General features: G+C 37.7%; 1 protein-coding gene across 3 annotated transcripts in view; it reads left to right on the forward strand.

Moving 5' to 3' along the window:
* GSTCD (glutathione S-transferase C-terminal domain containing) overlaps window positions 1–25,510 on the forward strand; it is a 93,836-nt gene that overhangs the window by 45,257 nt on the left and 23,069 nt on the right. For 2 of the 3 annotated variants that reach the window (XR_004842063.1, XM_035894668.1), the window contains 6 exons: window positions 13,311–13,426; window positions 13,642–13,686; window positions 14,095–14,223; window positions 19,120–19,253; window positions 21,029–21,059; window positions 25,136–25,205. Coding sequence is in view for 2 of the 3 variants with exons in the window: in XM_035894668.1 (XP_035750561.1) it covers window positions 13,311–13,426; window positions 13,642–13,686; window positions 14,095–14,223; window positions 19,120–19,253; window positions 21,029–21,059; window positions 25,136–25,205 (525 nt within the window). In the remaining variant the exon portion in view is untranslated. The remainder of the gene's footprint in view (window positions 1–13,310; window positions 13,427–13,641; window positions 13,687–14,094; window positions 14,224–19,119; window positions 19,254–21,028; window positions 21,060–25,135; window positions 25,206–25,510) is intronic. The other variant, XM_035894674.1, reaches the window with a different exon arrangement.

The following is a 25,510-nucleotide window of genomic DNA, read 5'->3' on the forward strand; positions in this document are numbered from 1 at the left end:
ATAAACTTGATGTAAAACGTTATTGTCTGCAAGTTGCATGTTTCTGACCTGTTGTGAAAAATTTCTATTTATGGCAGGATTGTTTAATTTCACAATCTTTGTCATAAAGTGTGCAGTAAAATAGCATTTATTCGTAATGGATGACTTGCTAGGAAGTATGATCCAGATGATCACACCACTATTTTTATTTATTAAAAGGAAAAAAGTAGATATTTATTCTGTTAACTTAATTGGTTTGTCTTCCACTGCATTATAATTAGCTTGTGCTGATTATAGTCAATTTGTGCTTTACCTAATTTAGAAGGATTGGAATGGGTGGTTTGGATTACTGACAACAGTGAAAAGGAGCGGATTGAACATAGGAGCATGCTGCAAAATGCCCTGATTCTATTAGTGTGGGTAAATAACTTATCTATTACAGCTCTAAAGGTGCCAGGGGTACCAATGGACTATTTTTATGAATACATTTGCTACAAAGCCTGATTTTTTTCATAATAGTAAATGCCAAAGTTGCTTAGCAAGTGGTCTGGTTTTACATATTTACAGAGCTCCTCAAAGGCAAAGCTGAGAATGCTGAAATACTTGTTGGTTCTGGCCCAAATTGGTTACACAGAGCACCATAAACATATCGAAGGACTACTTGGTAACTGTACTTGGCTGTGGTATGCTAGCTGCAAAATTACACAGCTAGTGTTCAGTACCAAGAACTTAATTATGGCTAAAGGACTGCCGTCTCAGCCACTTTTGGCTTACTAATTTTGTGTTTGAGAAAGCACTGTAGGGGAAGGACTGTGGAAAGAGAAATGCTAATTGAGGATAACTTTTTTTTTTTTTAAACCTGTCATAGGTACATCTTATAATGAAAGTTTATAATAGAATGAAATTCTGGAAGTTATACCGACTTCAATGCTGTTCATCAGCATTTACAGTGGTAGACTGGTAACGTGGCAGAAGCAGATACTGACCTTCAACATCAGAGATACAAAGAGCGCGTATCCAAAACTGGTGACTCACTTCAAAACTGTATAGAAAATATCCTAGTTAGTTAGGTATTCAAAGGAATTAATCGTGTTTACTGTCTAAATTGCACTTCATTTTGTTCCCCTCCCCCCCCAAACTTTGCTAAGAAAATTAACCAGAAAAAAAAAGAAAGGAAAGCAGTTAAGTGGTCAAGCAGTTACTATTACTGAATTAAAACCTTATGATGGAGTCATGCAATTCTTGTATTTCCTATGAACTCTTCAATGTTTTTTCAGCCCTTTTAACTAACATAAACCACATGAATTCCAGAGGCACTCATTTTATACAGTAAAATTGATTGAATTGAGTAAAATTTTCATAAACTCCAGATTTATACAGGCTCAAGGTATAAGTGCTGTGATAATTGCAGTGTAGGTCAGGCAAAGTAGAAATCTGTAACCTTGGCCTTTCCATGTGCAACTAGAACACCTTTTGTTTGGAAGTTGTATCCAGCCATTGTGAAATGAGGTGGTTATTTGCATAGTAAAATGTCAGTGAATTATGAATCGGTCATCAAACCCTTTGCAGTGTGGGATTTAATTTTTGTAATTGCTGAAATGCAGGATGAAGTTTCAAGGATGAAATTCCTTTTCATCAGGGTAAGTGTTTTGGAGGGTTTCCTCCAGGCATTAACCGGTGTACAGTAAACAGGCACATTGTGTAAAGTTAAGCTGAAAGTACTGCTGTTTGTCCAGCAGCCAGCTGTTCAGTTGCTTGACATATAAGGGCCAAATGAATCATGTCTGTCTTCTAAGCCAGCGTTTCCAGTTTCTGAATTAATTAGTTCAGGCTTTCTGACTCTTACTGATAAGCAAATCAGAGACGGGAATCATCCAAATCATTGATATACCTAATATTTAAGATTTTTTTTGTGTATTTAGAGGCTGTGGTGGGAATTAAGGAGATGAGATATATCAGAAGGTGTCTTTCGGCCTTTCCTTCACCTAGTTGTGACTCACTGCTCCTTACTGTACGGAGCCATTTAGCTCTTACCTTTTGCTTAACAATCGGTTGCAGATACTCAGCATAAGGAGCTCATGTTCCTGCATACGCTGTGAGTCGGCTGCCTCTTAACTACCAAGAGTTGGTCCCCTGGAGGCAAGATGCTGCTGAACAGCTGTGAGTGTGAATGACAGGGGCTTCAGGCCCTTGTTCTGACCTCAGTGGAGGCTCACCTCTGTTTCCTGCTGGGGAAGGAGCTCTCCTGTTTCTGCAAGAGACAGCCACTCCTAGCCCTGGGTGAGCACTGCTGCAGGGTTCCCCTTTCTCAGCAAGATAGTAGCTGTCAGCCAGTATATTAGGCTTGTGAGAGGCAAAGAAACCATTTGATTCTTGTTTTGTTGCCAAGCAGTGACATCTTCATCTGAAGAAATATTGCAGAAAGTCAGCAGCCCCTACCTCACAAGCCTGGATGCTGCTGAGATTTGGTATAATATTCTGCGTAGGTAAAAGACCACTCCTTTTGGGGTTAGAGACCTTTTTCCACGTTTAGCACAGCAGGGGTTGCTTTTCCCTTTCCTTTATTATTCCCCAAAAGTTTCATTGTCTTTTGCTTTTTAAGGTTTGTATTGGTGTGCTTTCCTCCTCACATCATACTCAAACACTTTGCTGTAAGCGATAGATGGGTTTGAACGCATAAGGAGTGGAAGGTAAAGGCAAAAGGGGTGACTGCTGAGGTGCAGTGAGCTAATGGAAAAGAAAAGCAGCGACAGAGGAGGGACAGTGAGGACAGGGGATGTGAATTTAAAGGAACATTGCCGTTATAAGTATGTTACAACTCTGCTGTACTGTGTTTGCTCTGACACCTGCTCTTTGAGTAAGACATTTAGCACTCTTTCTACCTGTAACATACCGATTTCTAATAATCGTGAGATAATTCAGGTTGGAAGGGACCTCTGGTGGTCAAGTAGTCCAGCAGAGTCGGTTAGGAGGTCTTGCAACTGCTCATGAGTTCTGAACACATTGACTTCTATTTATGGCATCTTGACCCTAAAGAAGTGAAGGTAAGGGAGAAAGCTGAAGGAAAAAAGGAGAGAGGTGTGGAGGAGAGGTAGTGTATGAATAAATGGGAGAAAAAGAAGTGAAAGAAGGGTAAACGCAATGTAATTTTTTCTCACAGTTCTGTCATGACACAGCATTTGATATCTTCCTTGACATCCCATGATTGTATAATATTGTCTGCTTTCATTTTGAAACAAAATAATTCCCTAATCCTTGGGATTCTGGAAAAATAGCTTGAAAATATAAATCTCAAAGGCTTCAGAATGAGAAGAAGGATGAACAGATATCGTCAGTCTTAAATATATAGTAGCTCACAATTTCAGAACGAATCTAGCATTTTAGGAGAGGTGCTGATACATGATTTCTCTGGGGATTCCTGTTGTCAATATTACAATATGAAAAACTTAGATAAGCATGGCTCCAACAAGTACATACTAGTGTGGGTAACACTCACTAATTTGAATACATTTAGAGGCTTCATAATCTGGTACAAAAAAGTTAAAAAATTATGTAGATCCTGGATTAGATATGTAAAAATGACATTAGCTGTTTGTCTGGATTGCTTTTTGTTGAATATTTAGAAGATGAGTTTTGAAGACTAGCAATTGGAAGAAAAGCCAAGAACTTTTATAAGCGGAGCATAGTTACATTCAGGGAAGCCCAGCATTAATTTTAATTTCTTTTTACTAGCATCTGTTGATCTTTATTTTTTTTAAAGGTGACTTATTCTTTTGTAGTTTAAAATCCTCTAATACAAAAAAGGAAGCAGACCGAATTCCTGCTTAGATTGTCAAAGGTCAGTTTTCATAGCTGTCTGACCTTTTTAGACTGCACCAAGAGAGTGTATGTGAGATGAAGGGATTTTTATGCCTGAAAGTGATAAAGCTATTTTGCAAAGCTTGCCTTAATAAAGAGCAGCTTGGTTAGTAAGATCAGGAGGGACTCCTATTTAAAAAAACATTGAAATGTTCTCATGGAGTTCAGTGGTCTTTCCTGTCCTTTTTTTTTTTTTTTATTGCCCTATATAGATATATTTTAAACCATACATTGTAGCATTCTCCTACTCCCTTGACTGTAGCTAAAATATCAGCACATTTGATCATAAAGGCCTTTAAATAGTAGAAAATAATGCGTACTCTGAGGCTTTCTGTTCTGACCTTATCTGTTGACTGAAAGTGCATGCTATACATTCTGTTCTCCAGAAGGATAGTTTATGGGCTTTATATGAGATGTTTGGTTTTTTGGTTTGATCCTCCACCCCACCTCAGCGAATACTAAGGCCATTATTTTACATGTGTGTACATTAGTAACTTCACGAATGCTGTTAGTTCTCTTAGACTTGCCTGGAACATTCAGCTGTGCAAAGTCTGGTCTTTGCAGAATGAAGACTGATACATTTTGTACTGCAAAACCCAGAGCAACTATACATTCTTAGCTGTAACGAGGCCCCGGGCAACAAATGTTGGCTTTTGTCAACCTGTTTGTTAGTCCCATCCTCCTCAGAGGTTAGTTAAAAAATAATAAAACAACAGAACTTTCCTGAATATTTAATTATTGTTGTGATGAACTGGAAAAGCTAAGACACAAAGTAACAATGAAAATACTCAGTGATCTGATAGGAAAAGGTAAATAGACTGTATTGGCATATGTACCTGTTACCTCTTTTAAAAAGTAAGTGTTTACATGCCCTTTTACCAACAAGTAAAGGCATGTGGAGTGTTTCCAAACTTCATAGTTCCAGAATATGTTTTGATAAACATCCACTCAGGATTTAAAAAAAAACCAAACAACCCAACCCCCGAAATGCTTTCCTTTGAACTGCTTGGATAAATGTGGCTGTTGATTACTTCTATTCATAAAAATGCATTCTGGGCAGCAGGATATCTTTCTGTCTGTTTCAAACAGGCACGTTATAAAACAAGTTGTTTTATAAAATGTTAATCATAAAAATAGAGGAAAATTAGGTTTTCTCCATTGCAACCTGATTTATAAAACAGTGTTTTCCCTGAATCTCTAGCTCATACTTTTGTTCTCCAAGAGTGAATGGAAAGAGAGCTTAAAAATGAGAGGAGGTGAGGTGTGGAGCACAGTAATAAAAGCACAGTCTTCAGTTAATGTTACTGGGTTTTATTACTCACTTGCTCTGTTTTGCTTATATCTGTGATAAAGTAGGATATCTCATGATAGGATCAATGCATTGGAAGTCTGATGCAGAAGTAAGGAAATATTTATACAGTCAGAGCCAGATTTATTTATTTTTTTTAAATTTGACCCAACTCAGTTACTTCTGAAATTCAGTCAGTGGGAAAACTGTTTTAAGAGGAAATTGAGTTAAGCCAATGCAGGAAGTCCAAGCTGAAAAGAAATGAGACACTGGCATATTTCTAGCATACCTATATTGTATTAACTAATGTTAAGTATCTACATTGGTTTTGCTTAAAATTTAATACTGTCATATATATATGCATATATATATATTTTTTCATATCCAATGTGTAGTAAGGAAGGTCAGAATAGCAGTTTCCAAAAGTAAAGTAAGAACTTACCTGATTGAACAAACGTTTTAGCCTCTCTAAACAAACATGACAATTTAAGTATAATAAAGTGGGCTCCTATTTCTCGGAGAACTATTAAATAGTGATAGATTGTCTGGAGTCGTCTATGTAGGAGAGTTAGGAAGCAGGTGATTGCTCACCATAGGTGCTATTCTGCTGTACTTACATGTTCTACTGAGAATTGTTTAACGAGCAATTTTTCAATTTACCTGCAAGCACCCTTTTGTACCTTAGGATTCTTTTAATATTATATCCAGAGTTAGGGAAAAGGATGGTTAATATTGTCTGTTGGTGATATAAGTAGTAAAGCTTATCTTCTAGTCCGATTTTTGCGTAGGAATTTATTCCTTGTTAGATAGAAGAAGTGATTTACATTTTGAGGGCTTCAGTCGTGGCCATATGCATAAGAGAACGTACAAGAATTGTTACAAGCAGTCTTTGTAAGTATGAAACAATTCTGTTCTGTCCTAAAACGCCGGTTTGCTTTCTGGGACAGTGTCACAGTGCCCAGAGAAAGCCAAGGAGGAAGCTGAAGTGTGTGTGTACATGTAAACATGGAGTACAGCCCTAGGACGTGCTTGAATAAGCAGTGAGTGAGACCTACTTCCTATGGTGCAGCATAGCATCTTAGAGAAACAAGGAATTTGGGTTTCTGCACTGACAGGGCTGTTACTGCTCAAACATCCGGTACAGTTGCCATCATCTTGCGTAACTGCATCTTGAAAAAGCTTGAGCATTTAGTTTTCCCAGTAGTCCTTGGAGATCTCTGGCCCCTCTGTCTTTATATCACAACTCTATGAGATTGTCTGCAGAGCCAAAAATCATATACTTTTCCCCATCTGCAAGCTGCCTTTTGGGTATGGAAGAAGGTCTTGGAAAGGCAACAAGATCAGAAGAATGAAATGGAAAAAAAATTGAGGTTTGCTGTAGTTTCCTCTACAGTAAATCATAATTTCCAGCATAGAGCTTTGGCTGCAGAACTATTTGATACTTTGTGATGCTTCAAAGTAGGTCTTTTTTATTCCTGATGATTCTGTTCCCTGGCCTTCCAAAATGTAAATTAGATTCTTAGTCTTCATACATTGCTGTAGGTAGGACAATGGCAGAAATACCTCCTAAATGTAATGAAAATGCTAATTAAATACCTACTTTAAAATTCTGTGAAGCTCTTCTGAGTTAAATGTTCCCATTTGCTTTTTGATGAGAGTGATTTAGAAAATTCACCTATTGTGCAAATTAGTTATATTAGATCATTAAAGGGAAGTGATGTAGAGGAAAATGTAAAAATGGTGAAACTTTTTTTTTTAATAATTTGACTGATGTTTTCTTTGTCCCTGTCAATTCCAGCAGATTATAAGAAATACTTTTATGACCAAATCCAGCAGGTTTTGCATTTCTTGAGTATTTTCAGCCTTGCTTCTCAGTCTATTTCATAACTTCATAAGCTTGTAAAACTTCATTTTAACATGTCAAATAATTTGCTTTAGCATTGGTCTGTATCAGACTTTTTTGGGTGGACTCAAATTTCTTTTTCACATTTAGGTGCCCCTTTAATATTTTTCTCTAGCAAAGAAAAGAGAATTCTCAATATGAAGAAGGAAATCCCTTTTCAAAACTACTCTGTGTTAGAGGCCAGCCTTTGCATGCTGCACTCATATCAGAGATCAAAGTCTGACCCTTACACTTAATGCACTTAGTAAAGGAGAACATTCTTTGTAAATAAGAGGCAGGCTTCCAGTGGCAAACATGTTTTGGTCCAGTGTCACTGGAAGCAGCCAGACTGAATTATTTCACAAAGCTATGTAACAATAAGGGAGTTGGGCATAAGGAAAACAATTTATACCGAGCCTGACAAGTAGAAGGCCAAGATTAGTGTCATTCTACAATCTAGACTGCCATGAGGAATCAGGGACGTTTTGTGGTATTAATTGTTTTACAGCTACTCTGGAGTAAGAGCCTGCTTTATTTCCAAAGCTGAAATTATACTCTGAAGAATGTAACTTTTTGGTTTTAAATGGATGGATTTATATCAATTAGGAGATTAATTAAAGTCCTGATACAGGATGTGGTCAGACTTCTCTTTCAACAGCCACACTTCATTTTCTGGGTCCCCCACTTTGAGTTATACCCAATTGTAAAAACCACAAACACACCATTTGCTGTAATGAATTCAATTACTGCTCAGAAAAGATAATCACTCGATTTGCCCAATCAAAGTTGCCTTCCTCCTACGTTATAAAAGGGGGGTGAGGGGGAGAGGAGGATTGAGATATATTTGCCTCTTGCATACCTTTTTGGCAAGTTTGCCTTTTGGTGTAGTATGCATTTCAGACTGTGATTCAGCTGAGTCTTTACCATGACATACTTGTAGGTGATGCTGAGACTGGCTGGCCTATCTCCTGCTACTTCTTCTCTCTCCTCTGGTGTGGTCGTGCAATAAGAGTAGGAAACAGATGTGGCGGAAAGCTAACCGTTCCCTTCTTGGTAGGAAGGAGAAGGGAGACAGGTCAGTGCGGTGAAAGGGGGCAGCTGGAAGGTGGCCCCAGGCTGGAGAAGGAGAGGGCAGATCTTCAACTTCCAGCACTGGCCCACACAGATTGAATTAAAGCAGCGGAAATTGAAGAAGAACATTGTTCAAGTAACCAAGGTGACCACTGGACCATAGCAAAGTTGCTGTCCTTGCTAATTGTATTCATTGCAAGATTTGGTAGAGTTCTTTATAAGAAGGTTTTATTATTTCTGACTGGTCAGAATATTTCTTTGTAAATAAATGTCAGCTCAGCTGGCATCCTTCGTCTGTTCGGATTCTGCTTTTTCTGGCAGTTGCATGGGAACCACTGTACAGCTATATTAGTCTGGCAAATACTATATTTAAAAAGAAAAAAACACCCATAATGCAAAACCACAACAACCACCCCCAAAACAAAGAAGCAAACAACCCACCCCCAACCCCCAACAGGTACCAAAAATAGTGTATTAGGAGAGAACATCATCAAAGTGGAGAGATGAGCTAAGAGATAAGAGAGAGAAGGAACTACCAGAAAAAGCAGCATTGGTTTGAGAAAAAAATGTGTTCAGCTTAGTATAAAATAATAAAACTGTCTCTCTTGCCTTTTGCTTTATAGCTACTGAGCCTTTTTGCTGTACTAAGATTAAATCAATACAGCAATAAATATTCTCTACCTGAATTTCCATGAAAAGTAGACTTGTGTTATCATTTGAATTAGTTAGCTGAGGCTTATGGAAACCTAATAAAATGATACTTGTGCTAAAACAATAAAAGTATGCAATTCTACTATATGGAATAGGATGGAATGCATGTATTTTGTGTTACATGTATGTTTTGGTAGCTGCGTGTTCTCTCGTACTGTGCTATGACTTCAAAGTTGAATAGGGTTAAAGTCTTAGGGATATTTGAGTTTTCCTTATTTAACGAAACTTTAATGGCTTTTCAAGTCTAACTTGCAAAATAGGAAGTATTATTTGAGGACTGAAGGCTTATATGAACTTGAACACTAACAAAAGGCAGTAGAAAAACAAAGGGCTTTTTGCCTGCTGAAAAGTTATATTTCTTTGTGCCAAAATGTAAGACTTCAAAGTGCCACAGAGACTTTAAAGCTCTGCTTGGCAAGGGCTGAATGAACAGTGATGTTAGGTTCATGAAGTCAAATACAGTATTTTTGTTGTGACCATTAATTAAAAATGAAAATAAATCTTTCTGGGACTGTGTGGCAATCTGTCAGTTAGGGTGTTATGGAGGGAGCAAAGCATTTTATGGGGGCTTTTCAGTGTATTGTAGGAAAAGGTCACGTTCTTCAAGGTTTCGCCTTGTAGGGCTAAATTTCAAGCTGTCTTCTCTCTTATTGTTCTTGAAGACAACAATTAGCATTATTTATCATCATAGGGCTTGAGGAATGCAAAGTGAGCTGTAGTGTTTTTAGATGCAGCAGTTTTAGCTGAATTTATTGCCTGTTTGCTGTAATGAAGGACTAGGGTGCCCAGTCGTGCTAACATTCTCTACAGGCTATGTCATGGCTTGCTGTGTTTCCATAATTCTAGCTGCTGAGCTCCAAATACAGAGGTAGAGCAGACAAAAAACCTATTGACTCGACCTTGGTTTTCTCTGTCTTTCAAGGGAATGTATGCTACTGATTGTCTGCACGGTAAGGGAGGATGAAGCCTGGTTTGTTGGTAACCACGAAGAGTTAATTTTTAGGGATTTTTTAAAGGCTATAGGCTAATTTTTAAAAATTATTTCTTATTAATTTAATACTCAGGAGGCTGACAGTTAACTGAGCACTAAGCAATGGATCTGTTGTTGCTGATGTAGCCTGTTATCTTTTTTTTTTTTTTTAGTGACTCTAGGATCTATTTGCTGAATTTGCACAGTATGAAAATTTGAGGATGTTTTTCAGCAGTTGTACTTAATATTAATAAATCCTAGACCTCTCAGGAAAACCTTAGGATTAGAGAATAGGAACAGAGAAGTTGGATAAGGAAGTACGAGCATTTGTTTGCGTGGATTTTTGTGCTGTTTGTGGCATGGCAGCTGTGGTCTGTCCGTCAGTATTGTGCAGGAAAATGGCTCAGAACGTTTGTGCTAATGCCTGTTGAGAGGCAGGAACTGGAAACAAAATTGTCTGCCTGGTCCCTCTCATAATTACGCAGATTAAAGTTGAAAGTTGGATATAAGAGAGTGATACAAAAAGTTACCAGGGAAAGAAGCATTTACAACAAACTCCCATTAAATTAATTGCGGTGGTTACTTGAGCGCAGGAAGCCTTGAATTCGGAAGGCTTTCCACCAAGGGAGCTTGCACTTTATACCATGAATGAGCTTTAAGTACTTTTATTATTTGTTTTCAAAGAAAGAAAGAAAGAAAATTTGTGAAGGTTGAAGTTGTTTGGGTTTTTTTTTAAGATAATACTTGAGAACCAACCACTGTTAAAAATGAGTTACAGTGTAAATGAAGCAACCTAAGCTTATGAGGCAAATTTTGTTGTGTTCAAACCCATTTTGGAGAACGGAGCTGACCTTTTATCTTCACAGTGTATTTCTAACTAAGGGATTCTGTGTGCTTTGGCTGTCTTGAGGTTAAAAGGGCAAGTCTGTACTGAATTCTGCCAAACAAAACCCTCTGTTTTATGCTTTTAACATGCTTTTGGAAAGCCCATTTTTCTGCTTTTAGCTGAACCTGAAATTTTATCCAGTACAGATTAGGAGTTATGTCCCTACTTGCTTCTTGCTCTTTGTGTCTGTTGCTGCTGCTGTCCACTAGTTCTGGACCTGCAATATCACAAGAGTAGGCTTATGCTGCAGTTACAACTGTGCCTGCAGTTTATAGAGGTAGGCTGAGCTAATTTTAAGCTGGTAGCTCGGGTTTTAGCAGCATAGGAGCTGAATAGGTTTTTGGAAGGCTCGCTTGCCCTAAACACAGAGCTGTCTTAGCAGTGTTGCTGTTGGTGTACAAACTGGGTTGTCTAAAGCTGGCTCGGATTTACCGAGCTGAGTGGCAGTCACACCTCTTCCAGCTGTGTAATCGTTGTCAGATGTAGATACGGTGCGTGGACAGCTCCTACGGGGCTTCTAAGGAAGCTCTGTGTGTTGGGAAGTCTGGGCTTGCTTGGCTGCTCATTTGCTTATCAGATGAAAGAATTCAAACATGACTCAGTTTCTTGCTGCCTCCATAAAAGGGGAAGGCATCTGGTCATTTCTTTTTTGGTTTAGAGAAGCAACTATTTTATTAAGTGCTTTATCAGGTAGAACTGAAACAATTGAAACAAAACAAGTAAGATCTGTTGATTGATGAAAACAAACCCAAGTAGTAGCCTGTATTATCAACGTAAAAGTCCCTCCGTGTTATTCGTGCCCCCCTTGCCACAACTCTGTTTCGGGTGTGGGGGATATAGCAGACAAATATAAATTGTATTTCTTGATTTCTTGATTCATTTATTGCTCAGGTGTCCTCAGATAGATTAAAGCTATGCACAGGACAACAGCTACTTTTTAAAACTCAAAACAATCCACTGTGATTGTGTGTGCATGTATGTGCATACATGTACACAGAGAGCATATTTGTATGGGTTTTTAGGTATAGAATTCTCTAGGTATTAATATTGCCATTCCTGTCTACCTAACAAATTATAGGTTTGACCTCACAAGCTGAATTTCTAGCTCAAACACCGTGGCAGCACTTGATTTTGCACATGCTGGAATGCCCACGTCTTCCACTGGCTTCAGTTAGAACTGCAGGTGTTGAGAACATTTGAACATTAGTTTATCAAATGGAAGCGTGAAAATTAGAAGCAAGCTATGGAGCAGTTCACATAGATATTTGGTGCACAAGGAGTTAGGGTTTCCAGTATAGTCTTTGATAAAAGTTTTTTCCAAGGATCTACTCATGTGAAAGGGATGATTCCTTAAAATGTATTTATCATTTTACATAATGTTGTAAAGGTTTTATATCCACACTCCTTGTATACATCTTTGTCATTAGAAAGTTCAATTTTCTTCTTTATGGTAACTTTCACAAAGTGTAAAAAATGTTCAAAATGTAACAGTGGTTTTATTTTTATAAAATGTGCTATTTTGTACTTACAAAGCTGGTAAGAAGTGAGGAGGTTGTGTTCAATCTCTTAATTTCCATTAAGAAGTAGTACGTGTTTAAATATGTCACCATGCAATGCAGTCACCTAGGAATATTTTTTTTTAAGTGATTACTCTGCTTTTTTAAATGACTGTCTATGCAATAACTGGGCAGAATGAACTCAGCCTTTTGTTGTCAGTTTTTGTCTTGTCTTTGCCCTGAAAGTATAGAATGTAATGTCTCGAAAAGTGATTTTTTTTTTTTCCTCATTCTACCCAGAGCAATGTAGTGATCATTTTATCTGATGAGTTTGTTGAATTTGATGGGTTATTTGTAAAGTGAGATGTTATTTACAATAAAATATAATAAGCTGTATAGTAATTGCAATTGATGATGATGATAATTTAACTGCTTTTGTAGTAACCAGGAAACTTCCCTGATTTTGGGGTTTTATTCTGAACTACTCCTCAGTACTGAGAAAAATGTATTTTTAATAGACAAAGTTGATGAATTTAATACAAAGCTGGAGAGTGCCCATGCTCAGATACTATGTGGTGCTCCAAGTAGGAAACACATTCATATTTCAGAGAACATTAAGATTGTTTGGTACACCTAAACCTCCTTAATGAAAACTCATTCAAGACAGTTGTTTCAGTACCTTTTTTCTTATTATAAGGATGAGCTCATGAATATTTTTACTGTCAATACCTATGTCAAACTCTGCTTTCTGAACAAACAAAAAGATTAAATAGGTCTGTCAGCACTCTCTTAGCCCCACTGAGACAAAAGGCATCTTTACAAATATGTAAGTGAAGCAACTGTATGATGGACTTTACTAAGCGCGTTTGAAAGAAATCAATGGTTTTTCCATTTCTGGTTGTGTTACAGATGTGATAGAAAGCCAGACTTTGCTATGCAGGAGTAGTCACTTTGAGAAGTACCTCCCTGCACACAGTCATTTAAATAAACAGGGCTGCTTATTATGAAAAGTGAAAATTGACAGGAGAGGGAGTACAACTTTTAAAAACAAGATGCCTAAGTGTCCCAGCCAGCTTTTAGTCTTTGCCATAAATTTCATTTGCAGTGCTTTGCTGTTACCCGTTTAAAACTGCTGATCATTGCTTAGGTATTTTCTCTGTCATCCCCAGGAAAGATGTCTAGAGACCGGGCTCTGAGGAAGCAGCAGCAATTGAATAATTTGGTAGCAGTGGTGACAAAGCTTGCTAAGCCTGGAGATGTGATTGTGGATTTTTGCAGTGGAGGGGTAATGTATATTTTTGTTTACATGATGCAATTTTTTTCAGCTTTCATGTTCGCACTTCTAGGCGGTTGCTGCTGCAAAGCAAAAGTACCAGTGCTGAAATTTTAGCTGCTTTCAAAGATTCTGTCACTGGTTGGGGGATGCTCGTCATGTATTAAGTCAACAACAGGGACAATGAAAAGTGACTCAGATTTTGTTGTTTGTTTTCGTTTTCACAGGGCCATGTTGGAATTGTTCTTGCTCACATGATGCCATCATGTCAGGTAATTTCTAAGTATAAGGTACAGATGGTAGGAGCTTTTGGTCTCTGATAATCATCTTAAAAAGATGTGCATGTAGGGAGTATGAATATGAAGACACAATTGTCTCAGCAGAGGCCTTAGATTTTAAACATGTACATTTTTAGCATAATTGTAAATGTATGCAGTGCTTGCCTGAGAAAATAAATGTTATAGGAAAATATAAAATATTTGCAAGCCAATTGATATTGGCAAGTATTAAACCCATTGTTGTTGGGTTTCCTGCTAATAATTTTGGAGATCTCAAGCTCTGCCACAAGTAATTTAGAGGTTTTTCTCAACTAAACTGCAAAGTTTTGTGCTTGTTGGTAATGTTGTACTTTGATTTCTCAGTAACATTTTGTCTTACTTTATCCTGTGTATGAAATCTAGGTGGTGCTCATAGAAAATAAGGAGTTGTCCCTGATCCGTGCTAAAGACAGAAGTGATGAACTGGGTTTAAACAACATTTCGTTCATTCAAGCAAATTTGGACTATTTTAATGGGACTTTTAACATTGGGGTAAGTGATTATAAGTTTTCCACTTCGAAACTTCAGTGTCTGATTAATTATTACTAAAACAACTAATATATCTGAGAAAAGAAAATTCTATATGTCCTTACCAACAGGTATTTTTGATGCTATGAGAAGCACCATAGTTACAGTAACCTGTATTGATTTATTACACGAGTGAAGAAAGAAGTGTCTGTTCCAATCAAATACAGAAATAGGAGTGCTGCCTGACCATGTTGAAGAAAAAATAGGATAGTTTGTTGGTTTAATCATGTTATTTTAAAATCGGTGATTTAATAGATATACTCTGGAGAAGGTTTTGACAACGGGAAGAGAAGACTACTGTTGCTCAGATTAAGCCTGAGTACAATAAAGTGAGATCAGAAGTATAGTTAGGTGACAGTAGAAGCATTTTAAGATAAAGCATACAACTCAAGACTACATGATGCAAAACTGAGAAGGAACTATCTTGACAAAGAGAATGTTATGCTAGTGATATACATGTCTATTCATTGTGTAAAGTATACTTGAGACCAGTTGTTCTTGGCATACCCAGCCCCCTGAGCTGGAAGACAGGGACAGGGAGCAGAATGAAGCCACATAATCAAAGGAGAAATGGTTAGCGACACCACTGAGATACACACAGGTCTATGGGACTGGAACGGATCCATCCAAGGGTGCTGAGGGAGCTAGTGGAAGTGCTCACCAAGCCACTATCGATCCTTTATCAGCAGTCCTGGCAAATAGGGGAGGTCTCAGTTGACTGGAGGTTAGCAAACATGATGCCCATCTACATGAAAGGCCAGAAGGAGGATCTGGGAAACTACAGGCCTTGTCAGCCTGACCTTGCTGATGGGGAAGGTTATGGAGCATATAATTTTGAGTACCATCACGTGGCACGTACAGGACAACCAGGTGATCAGGCCCAGCCAGCATGGGTTTATGAAAGGCAGATATTGCTTGGGTAACCTGATCTCCTTCTATGACAAGGTCACCTACTTAGTGGATGAGGGAAAGGATAGGGATGTTGTCCACCTAGACTTTAGAAAAGCCTTTGACACCATTTCCTACAGCTTTCTCCTGGAGAAACTGGCTGCTCATGGCTTGGATGGGTGTACAGTTTGCTGGGTAAAAAACTGTCTGGATGGCCAGGCCCAAAGAGATGTGGTGAATGGAGTTAAATCCAGTTGGCAGTCTGTTACAAGTGGTGTTCCTCAGGGCTCAGTATGGGGGCCAGTTGTGTTTAATGTCTGGATGAGGGGATCGAGTCCACCCTCAGTGAGTTTGCAGATGATACCAACTTGGATGGGAGTGTTGATCTGCTGGAGGGTAGGAAGGCTCTACAGAGGGACATCAACAGGCTGGATTGATGGGCCAAGGCCAACTCTATGAGGTTCAACAAGGCTAACTGCCAGGCCCTGCACCTGGGTCACAACAACCCCATGCAACATTACAGGCCTAAGGAAGAGTGGCTGGAAAGCTGCCCTGTGGGAAGGGACCTGGGGGTGCTGGTTGACAGCTGGCTGAATGTGAGCTAGAAGTGTGCCCAGGTGGCCAAGAGGGCCAATAGCATCTTGGCTCATGTCAGAAACCACGTGGCTAGCAGAAGTAGGGAAGTGATTGTCCCCCTGTACTCGGCACTGATGAGGCTGCACCTCAAATACTGTGTTCAGTTTTGGGTCCCTCACTACAGGAAAGACATTGAGGTGCTGGAGCGTGTCCAGAAAAGGGCAAAAAGACAGTGAAGGGTCTGGAGCACAAGTCTGATGTGGAGCGGCTGAGGGAAGTGGGGTTGTTTAACTTGGAGAAAAAGAGGCTCAGGGGAGACCTTCTTGCTCTCTACAAGTGCCTGAAAGGAGGGTGTAGCGAGGTGGGTGTCAGTCTCTTCTCCGAAGCAACAAGCGATAGGACAAGAGGAAATGGCCTCAGGTTGTGCCAAGGGAGGTTTAGATTGGATATTAGGAAAAATTTCTGCACCAAAATGGTTGTCAAGCATTGGAACAGGCTGCCCAGGGAGCACAAAAAAGTGTTATATTCTCTCTTTTAAGTTTTGTCGCAAAGAAAACATTGAAGTATATGTGAGAAATATTCACTTGGAAATTCTTCATTTCCAGGCCTGTGATTTCAGTTTCTTTGACTTGATTCTGTAGTCTGTTCAACAGACTAACCTGGAGCTCTTCCTTTTGGGAGACCTGCATCAATGTCGGCTTCAGAAGTAGTTTGCATCATACCATGATTCACTCTTCAGAGTGAGGTCATTAACTCAGGATTAACTTTCTTATGCAGCCACATTTAAGATAGGAACTGGTTGGTTTACTGACCAGTAGCACATGTTTTTCGTGTGTTTGAAGGTAAATTATGTAAAGTTTAGTTGTCTTTGTATCATGTAGATGTGGTGCTTAGGGACATGGTTTAGCGGGACTTGGCAGTACTAGGTTTACGGTTGGACTTGATGATCTTAAAGGTCTTTTCCAACCTAAATGATTCTATGATTATGTCATAAACACTGGTCTGGTATGAAAATTACAATATAGTACCATAATACATAGATGCATATAAAGTCTGGCAATACATTATGTCTGAACCCATCTTTTGAGGCTTGTAAAGTTATTCATCCATTGCATGACTTCATCATTTCCAGTAAAACAATAACGTGTAAATGTGAGGGTGGACATGATGACAAGATAATCACTGGTTATAGTACTTGAAATTTAAAGAGGTATAGAAAAAAAGAACACGACAGAAGTCTTCATCTCTCTGCTTTTGGTATTAATTTAAAACATGTTTATATGCATTTTAGTTACCTTGACATCAAATCTGCATTACTTGGCTATTTTCTAATCTGTTATCTGCCAGGAGTTCAAAAGCAGGTTAAGACAAATGTGTCGACTGCTTCCCTTTTGTTCCACATACAATTTCTGCCCGTACGAATTGTTGGGGTAACAAAGATCAAGGTTCTGAAACAACCTGTTTGAATGCCCAACTTACTATTACATTGTAATATTACATGTTGTAGTACAACTGCCATAATAAATGATGGTTTATTATGTAAAACTGCCATAATAAAGGATTTCAATCTAAAAGTAAAGCTTTCCAAATATTTGCATGCAGTGTTCATTTACATGCCAGCACCCAGAGGAGTCTTTGAGATCTTAGTTGTTTTTAAATAATTACATAGTACTCCTAGTATCTCAGCTAATTTGTGAGAACAAGTTGAAAAGTTTAAGGTTTGATTGGAGGGAGTACATTTTTGAGCATGTAGAGTTCTTTTTAAGATGACTAAAGTGAACCTGAGGCTTCATGAAACATTCTTTTCCCTTCACTTTTCTGTGTGCATGAGGCTGTTCTGGGGAGTTGCAGCACTGGAGGAGTAATACAGGGCAGTGGTCTCACACTGCATTAGCTCTGTTGCTCTCTTCAGTCTCAGCAAAGCTTCTGGTTTTATCCACTGCTGGTTTAAGGTCTCTTTTCCAAATGTGCAAGCAAAGCAGAGGTCTTTGTTTTCTTCTTGGGTAGATGGAGAACTAACTATAATTATGTTCCATGATAATTTAATAGCTGTGATATTAAGAATCTATTTCTGATGTTAAACTAGGGGTTTTTTTGTTAATTTCATACAAGAAGAAAACTTTCATTGTGAAATTATTTTCTTATTAATTTTTTAATGTTCTGCTTGAGACAAGAATATTTGTTACCATCTGTATGCAGTTATAGTTCAGTTGATGATTAATGGTCTGCTCAGCTGAGCTTACATCAAGCAGTCTGCAAACAAAAAAGTCTTTGTTTTAATCTGTATCTGAGAGCAAAGTTTTTATCTTCCAATTGCTGTACCTTGAAAACCAACTTTGAACCCTGGAATCTGAGCTTTGCGGTTTTAAAACTTTTTCCTAAATTTACAGTGAACAAAAAGCAAAGAAAACAATGCAGTTTTACAAATCCACACTGCTGCATGAAATTAAAAATGTGCCTCAAATGTCCTTTGTTTAATGAAAGCATGGATGAGTGTGTATGCATGAGACCTACCCTTTGAGCTACTGAATACATGAAAGCAGGCAGAGAAAGTAATGCCTCCATTTCACCTGGCCTACTTGGTATCACCAGTATCGATAGGAGACAGCTGCTTGCCTTTCCTTGCAATATGTTGAGTACAGCAAGAACTTGCCTTTCTGTAGTAGAGCATGAAGAATTTGGGTACAACTTGTGTGCTGCCCAAACACATATCAATGCTTGCAGGCAGCTGTTGTGATTGAATGGCATTCTAGTTTTAGTTTGAGCACGCATCACTAAGAAAAAGAAAGACAAGAATAAGGAGGAAAAAAAAAGAAGAGGAAGGCAAGTTGTATTTGATGCTTCTCCCCACCCCCTTTGTTTTGTAAACTTTTTACTCAATACCTTACAATCAAGTGATCAAAATTTATGTTTAAATGTTGTCCTTTAAATGTGACCTTCAGGTTTATCTGTTATTTCTCTTACTGCTAAGTTGAAATCCAGTGTTGAAATAGTTCTTTGTATTTCTAAGTCCTTTTTGCTTGACAAATCTTTTGACTATTCATCACAGTAGCTTTTCTTTTAATATTTTCCTGGAGCTTTGTTTTTAATGGATTGGATATCACAATGCAGTGTACTTACCTTTTGAGTACTTTTGGTGAGTGACCCTTGCTCAGTGTTAATGGTTCCCTTGTTAATGGAGTAGGCCATAAATTTTCCTCAGCATAGATATGAAGGAGAGGAATGAAAATCTGAGGAATTAAGGACCAGGCCTTTGATGTAACAGCTTTTACTGCAAAAACTTCCTCGTATATTTGAGTAACTCAGTCAACCGAAAAATACTGCAGCAGAATCGTATGTAGAATATTGCTATAACGAATTTGCTTGTTTCTTTGGTTTTTGTTTTTAACACTGTAGGTGGCTCTGCATGCATGTGGTGTGGCAACAGACATGGTGATCGAACACTGCATCAAGGCACGAGCAACTTTTGTCATCTCCCCTTGTTGTTACGGCTTCATTCAAAACACAGTGAAGTTTAAATATCCACGAAGGTAAACTAAAGCTAACAAATAAGCTTTAAAAAATCAACTTCAATAAAGGAAGAAAATACTAGAGGAGTATAGAATTAATCAATTGAAGATGATTGCAAGTCTCTAGGTTAAACTGGTTCACAGTTACAATGCAACTGATTCTTCCTGTTTCTCTTTGCAAACCCATCCTGAAAGGGAGACAGATTGGTAATTCCTGGGTTGTTTTTTTCTGGATTTATCTATCCATAGTTCAGAAGACTTTTATACCGTCAACATAGTAGATACAGTATGTGGGAATCTATGTAATGCGTAGACCTTTTACCTTGAAATCACAAAGTTAATAGAAAACTCATGAAAATTACTGTAAGAAGGGGAATTGACATTTTAATGTTGGAAAAAGATGTAAGTAATCAGCTTAAAGAAATGGGTCTGCTTTATACCACAGTTTACTGCTTGTGAAACTATTTTGATTTATTCCCAAGAAGACAAGCTCTCCTGTATTTCAGTTCATATTTTTAATACTTTTTCAATGGAGTGTGTAGGTATTTCGTTGTCTTCTACTCCACAATGTTGGAGATGCTTATATATCTTAGGCCTACGAATTTTAATGCCTTTGATATAAATGAAATGTAAAAGGTAAGCATAAAGTGGCAGAAGATAAGAGGCTAACAGCTTTCTGAAGCAGAACTAGATAGGGGAAGAGGGTTGTGGGTTTTTTTTTCATGAAGCTGAGCTTTGCATTTTGGATGTCCAAGATGAATCAGATTTAATTCTGCTAGGAATTACAACATTGTCTTAGGTCTATATTTGCTAAAATAAGAAACTGAAACATGCTGTCTTAAAAGGAATCAACAAATCTAAAAAAAACTTATGCATCCATGTTAAATATTTTTCTATAATATCTAAGTGTGCACGGAGAGTATACATTTAGAATTCGTCAGTTTGAGAAACTTTTCATTTAAGTGTTTTCTTAGTCAATTAGATTCTTCCAACTCTGTGTGTCCCTTTTTGTTTTCTCTTGTGACACAGTAGAACAAGTAAATATTCCTAAGGAAGAGGCAATAAAATTTTAAGCCTTCTCAAGTTAGCAGGCACATAGCTTTTCTCTGTTGACTTGTTTTAAAATTGGCTGGATACTGTTTAACTTTGACCAGTTACGTTTTTATCATGAAGTCTGGAAATGCTCACTATGTTAGAAAACTTTTGTTGCTGTAGATGCTGCAAGAGTATAAATTATGGTTCTGTGTTTGCTAAAATTTTGAATCTAACGTTGTAAGCCTATGTAGAAAGTTTAGTTCATAACGTATCAACCCTAGCTCAAGCTGCATTTTAGGGTTTGCTTTTTCTTTTTTCCTTATTTTATATGATCATAAAACATGATAGCCTGCCCATATCCCCATATTGCCTGTGTTCTATGCTCAATTCCATTGTAGAGGCACCTTACTTTTGTGATACAAACAAAATATATGCATGTCTTAGAAGCTGTGTACATGTAATGTAAAGTATTTATGTGACAATGTGGAAGCGTCAGTAAATCTCTGTTAGCAATTATAATGATTTAAGGAGAGACTTTTTATGAATATTACAATAGAAAAAGAAAAGAAGACAGCAAAAATGTTTTAACTTTTCTAGTGAACTGGAACTGTAATGGTTTCTGGTTTTTTTGAATGCCCTTCTGTAGGATACAGATATTACTGTTTTGTTTAAAATGTGTTCAAGTATGTAATGATTGCTTCTATTTTCCACCTCTGCTTTTTTAGATTTTAATTGAATTGCTCTATTTTTTTTTTTTTCAGTCATCAGTTCAAAGAAATTTTGTCCTACAAGGTATGTAAAAGGAAAGGGACGGGGGGCAGGCAGAGGGTTATGTGCAGTTTCCTGCATTTCACTGGATCTTCTTATCAAGTGAAATATCAGAGGTTATATTTTAATTGCAAGGAGGAGTATGTGTTATGTGAAATGTTCATTAGAAGTGCAGATGTCGTTGTGTTGCTTTCTCTCCACCATCCATTTTGTTAAGCCTTTTTTTCTTCAATAAAATTAAATAGTTTCTCCACAAAAGAACTTTTTTATCATAATGTGTAAGCAAGCCATTCCTAAGATACTTCAACATGTATTAGTTAACAGTTACAGGTTACCAATTTTTTTAGGTCTTACATACAACTGTTTACACTGTGGAAATGTCTGATCATTTTTTAGGTAAAATGATTGGTTTTATAGATATTATTTGCTGATAAACATTAGCTTTCTCCCTCTACGTCTAGAAAATTGGACATAGTGAGTAGAAAGAACTCATACTCGTCAGGAAGAATTTTATACAGTATTGTTTTAAAAACATTACTCAAGATTATTCCAAAAATATTGAAATGTGTTTTGACCCTGGGGAGCAAGGGTCTGTGTGGAGATAGTCTGAGAGAAAAGTGGGAGAAAGAATCAATGAGGCATGCAGATCTGACAGAATGAAGACAACAGATAACAGGGGAGTGAAAAAGGAAAAGAGCAGAGAGGTGGACAGCAGACAACTGGTACTGATCTGTTAAGCTTTGTCTAGCATGTTTAAACTAGTTAGTGATGAGCAACCAGAAATTTGAAGATTAGATGCACTTAATGTGGCATGGAAAGAAAATTATTCCATTGGAGAGAAGCAAGGTTATATGGAAACTTTACTAAGTTTACATCCCAAATCCTAGACTAGGGTCTTGGTGTTTACAATACAGAAAATAAATTTTGAAGATGCAGAATATATAATTTGTAACAGAAATATGAGAGATTGGTATTTCTAATATCCAAATTGTTTTGGGACAGCTAGTGTAGCAAAGGTGCTATATGTAGCAGGAAAATGGATATTATCCTTCTTAATCCTCAAATAAGAGGGCATTTAAAAAATGAAGAAAATTTTATCCATCTTATATAGGGAAGTTCAGTTACCTGGTAATAGACTGATCTTATCTTCATGACAGTCTGGTTCATGTACACTTTACTAATTTACATGGAAGTAAAAGTCCACAGATTGACATGATAGAAGTGGCACAGTGGATTTGGATCTGCCATTATTTTTTTTCCCCCTTTGATTTAACACTCTTTTCAACATATTTTTATGTTTCTAACACATAATCATGGAGAACTCAGGTTTCAGTTCAGAAAAAGTTTATTTACTTACATATTATTAAAAGTAGACCTGTTGACAGTGCAGAGGGACATGGTGATAATTATAAAGTCAAGGATGCCTAGATTAGGACAGTGTGTATAATCTCATTAAAGATCAGTGAATTTTTTTCTTAATCTGTTAATCCATGGAGGTTTAAATCACAGGGTTTATCAACACTACAGAAGTTCCAGCATTTTATTATTTGTGTTGCAGAAAGGCACAGGGGCCAAGAACAATGCTAAAAAATATTGCTGCTCTTAATAATGTAAGAATCTATACAAATGGTCTAGGCTGGTTGGTGCCTTAAATAATCCTAGTTATAAATAACTTTTGTTATACAGCTAGCTATATGCATTTTTATATTTCATATTAATAAATTGTTACAGGTTATTGGCTAGTAGCCAGAGCTGCCATGTGTTAGCCAGACATTGGGTTACCCCCCTCCAGTTCCCATTTTAAATTCATTTCTCTTATCTTTCATTTTAGTGAGATCTAAAAAGACATCCAGAAGTCTGGCAATTCCAAAACTTTTTTGATGAGAACATTATGCTGTAATTCATTATTTTATAGCTGCAAATAATAAGGCTATGATAGCCGATTTCTGCCATGATAATATTTTGAGACTCTCTTTGTCAAGACACTCTCCCAATAGGAGAACTGGAAATTAAAACTGTGTAACTTTGGACATACAGCTTTGAAAACATAATAGGAATGGAAGGCGTGGATGTTCTAGTAAGCAAGTTAACTGTTTATGCACACATAAAGTTTGGACAGTTTATAATTATCTTCATTATTCTAGAAATGCTTTTCTTATTTCTGCCAGTAGGGAACGTGACAATTTTACGACTGTGTCATGCGGAAACAATGTAGTCATAACTTAGGCTCTAGGTTAACTTTCTGGATCATCTCTGTAAGAAGCCAAGGCATTAGAGTCAGTCCAGATTTTCAGGTTAAGTGGTGAGGCTTACCTTGGCTGGTGAGGGCTTCTGTGCTAATGTGGATCTTCTCCCTCTCCTCTGAATCCCTCTTTTTCTTCCCTAGCTGCCTGTCACTGCTGCTTCTCTCCTAACAGCAGCCACATTGCCTGTGGCTCTCCTTCTCCTCCATTCTCCAGCAGTCACATCTGGGTTTAACGCTTTCAGGTCTCTTGTACTACAAAAATAGCCATATTTGAAATGAACTGACTGGGCATAATATTTAAGTCCTAACCATGTCATAACATGTTCTCATTTTGCTTGCGTGTTTCTTATGGAGCTGTAAGCTGAAAACCTTCACGTGAATGAGCTGTACTAGGGAGCAAATATCCCTGCCTCAAGATACTGTAAATTTATTTAAATGAATAATATTTGACTATCAGGTAGCAACAATATTTTATTTTATAATATGTGGGAAAAATTTTTTTGTGGTCAGGTGTCTGTTAAATTTATGAATTGGGTGGAGTGTACTGTGGACAGAGTTACCATCTTGATTTAATATGAAGATGGGATTTCATTCAGGTTTTTTGTGAAATTAAGACTTTTGGATATTTATGTCCCCCATATCCTTACTTCAGGATACTGAAGGAAGCTGTGTGAAGTTGCTCTCTCCATCTGTTACAGAATCCAAACCTTTAAAATCATCATTTTATATCAGACCAGAATTTAAAAAAAAAAAAAAAAGTTTGATGCAAGACACATGCCCTTTTTTCAGAGCTATGGCTCTGGAAGCTTTGCTTAACAGACCACTTCTTTTTCTCCCCGTGACATTATAGGAGACTTGAGAACGTTGTACAGTTCTAAACTGGTTCTGATTTACTCTGTCCTGTACTTAATATTGCAGCTGTCCCAAAGAGCACAGCTGTCATCAGAGCATTAATTTCATTGCTACACCTTTGAGGCTTTTTCTCTTGCCATCTGGCTAACTTGCCTTCCTTAGCTTGGCTGGTCTTTGAGAAACCATTATGCTAGTGTAGGCGGTGTTTTCTGAAGGCAAATGAGGATGGGGTTCTGCCTGCTTGTGTAGTGATCTAAGCAGGGAGTGAGGTGGTGGGGGCTAGCCCTCCGCTGCACCCTGGGTGACAGGACAGGAAGAAATCAACAGCAGCTGTTGGAGAAGCTTCTGCAGAATCTTTAAGTGGAACAGGGATAGTTTCAAGGTCAATTGTGCTCATTTTGATGTAGGAAGCTTTTCTATTCGCAGCCAAGTGTTTTTTGCCTTCAGGATCAATTTTGCCTTCAGGATCTTTTGGCTTGATTCTGAATGGATTTGGTGGAGCAGAGGAAGTTTGACCCGCAAGGCGATTCTTTCTGGGATTCAAAATCACTGCTTGGGAGAGATGTGCAGTGGTTCAAATCACCTATTTTAGAATTTTGTTGTTGCTGCTCATTGATGGTGCCCCACAGTGACTGTGCTAAAAGATGGCTGTGTTTCTTGTCAGTAATTGAAGGCAAAATTAGTCTGCAGTATGTCTTTGAAGAATGCTATCTTGTATACATTGCACCCAATGCAACTGCTACAGAGAATTTGAGAAAATTTAGCAAGAAACAAATACTCTTTAATAGAAATGTGGTTGTGGTTACAAATGCTTCATTTACACACATATTTACAACCAAAGCAGTATCAAATTTAGGGTCTGCATACAGTTAATTTTTCTAGAAGTATAGTCTTCAACATGATAGTGGATTTGATATTTTTAAACATTTAATTAGATTTTTCTTACTTTATTTGGAAGAGAGAAATGCTGCTGGACCAAATTTCCTTACTTTTTTTTTCCTAGGAGCACATGATCCTTTGCAGATTTGCAGATCAGACAGCTGTTCAGCTTCCACCTGAACGCAGGCTAATTGGTATGAATTTCTGCAGCTGTTGTGTAAACTGTCTCAGTGTATTTACCTTGATACATAAAGGGAGAAGTAGTACATTTATGAACAGGGCATTAAGTTGCTGTCTTCTCATAATACTTGAAAAATCTGAGTTTCTTCACATTTCGCCTCTTGCTGTTCTGAACTATGGTATAGACACTCTTTTCTTTCAGAACTATCCATATGAGATAGAGGATTTGCATTTTACTGATTTTTGTTGCTCCACCTTTTTTTTCTCCCACTGTTCTCTGAAAAGAATGAGGTCTTTGTAAAGTCCTGCTATTGCTGGT

Source organism: Egretta garzetta, unplaced genomic scaffold (assembly GCF_000687185.1).
Source record: "Egretta garzetta isolate BGI_Z169 unplaced genomic scaffold, ASM68718v1 scaffold620, whole genome shotgun sequence".
Lineage (NCBI taxonomy): Eukaryota > Metazoa > Chordata > Aves > Pelecaniformes > Ardeidae > Egretta > Egretta garzetta.